Genomic DNA, 1775 nt, shown 5'->3' with positions numbered 1-1775 from the left:
ATGCCACAACAAAAGCTGTTTTAAACTAATATTTCTGGCCCTTAGAATCCATCTCTGAAATTTAAAGTAAAGGAGTTACTAGGAAAAAAATAGAAAATACTTCAATATTTTAAACTTTTTAAAAAATGTTACAAAATATATGGAAAGTGTAACAAGTCAATTGCCAGCAAAGATATTCATTAAATCATTATATCACAAAGTAGTCTTTAAATAACAAGAGCCCGAAGGAGACGGAAGCACAACATGAGGTCCAATGGAATTGGGGGTTTGATTCCATTGCCATCCAAGCGGAGATAACGAAGCTGTGGTAAATTTCTCTCATAAACATAATCTCCCGGGATAGGAATTGGACATATTTGAGTTCCATTAAGACCTAAAAAAACAATAACACAAAATAAATATGTGAAAAGTTACTAATAATAAATTTATTAGATTACTAGGTAAAAGCTATTGATACTTTGGAATATTATTATTATTAATTGCATTTCTCAGGAGTCAGTAAGACCATCAGTCAACATGGTGTTCTTCTTTCGTTTATGGAAGGTGAGAAAGATAATAAAATAGAGATGTTGTGCTGGTAAACCATCAATTAAGTGGCAAGGGTACTGTCAATGTCATTTCTGAAGTTATAAAGATGTTTGAGAGGTTTGTTTGTTTTTTGCCTCAGCAGACAACAGCATCTGGCTGGCCTTGTCTAGGCTCAAAAGCTAAACAGGGTCAAATCTGGTTAGAATTTGGATGGGAAATTTACAAAAAATAGGTTCTAATCTTTAGATAAAGACTACAGGTAGAAGTTGAAATATTGACAGTTTAAAAATCACTTCTGATTTTTGCCAAGGAGTCAAGCTTAACCGAGTTACTTCATTTTTTTAAGCTGCCCTTGCAATAAATTGCAGGAGTTCTCAATCTCCCTAAATAAATCCATCCATCCATCCATCCATCCATCCATCCATCCATCCATCCATCCATCTATCTGCTTAGAGTTGTTGGGAATCAGGATGATATGTAAATTTAATAAATAAATCTAAGAATTGTAATCAAAGTGAAGTCACTGATAAAGGGGAGGTTAATGCAGAGGCACATTTAATTTAATATTTAATTTCTTCCTTTCTTTGCATCTTTTAAAGAGGGCTACAAAGGGCAAATATCAGAGAATTATACAGATCGGGACTTTGTCTCCAACCCCCATCCCATTTATTTATCTACTACTAAACTTTAGAGTTGATATCTCTGCTTGTCATAAGATTCAACCATTTGATGCTAATCCTATTACTTTATATTCACATTAAAAAGGATAGAATATTCTCAGAGTTACTGGGAGTCAGCTGGCATATCAATTTAATATACCATTATGGTTGGCTGCACAGCAGCCAGATGCTTAGACTGCATTTAGTGTATTTACTCTCCTATCAAGTCCTTCCCAGGGACCTAGGATAACCAGATGTTGTTTGATGCTATTATTATTTTGTTTGGTCGCACAGTCAACCAAATGTTTAGATTGGATTTGGCATTTTTATCCACCTATCAAATTATCCCATTATTAGTATTATTCTGATGTCTCTTCCTAGTTTGAGTAGATAAAACTTTGTTGTGAATACTGAGTAGCATTCATCATGATTATCTAATTAGTTCTTGTATTGTTGTAGTGATAGACATTTCAATAGATAAAATACATCAAATAATCCTACATAATTTGTATGTCTGATTTCTGGCTAGTTCTGATTAAATAAGCATTTTTTTTAGTTATCCATTCTAATTATTTCACTTGGAGTTGG

At 33.2% G+C, this 1775-nt stretch overlaps 1 protein-coding gene across 1 annotated transcript in view; it reads right to left on the bottom strand.

The window, feature by feature from the left end:
* Positions 1-206: 206 nt before the first annotated feature.
* Positions 207-1775, bottom strand: part of KERA (keratocan) — a 5528-nt gene continuing 3959 nt past the window's right edge. Inside the window, exon 2 of the mRNA XM_032220698.1 lies at positions 207-373. Coding sequence (XP_032076589.1) covers positions 207-373 — 167 coding nt within the window. The remainder of the gene's footprint in view (positions 374-1775) is intronic.

This window comes from Thamnophis elegans, chromosome 7, assembly GCF_009769535.1.
Source record: "Thamnophis elegans isolate rThaEle1 chromosome 7, rThaEle1.pri, whole genome shotgun sequence".
Lineage (NCBI taxonomy): Eukaryota > Metazoa > Chordata > Lepidosauria > Squamata > Colubridae > Thamnophis > Thamnophis elegans.
This window is presented reverse-complemented; position numbering and strand designations above follow the sequence as displayed.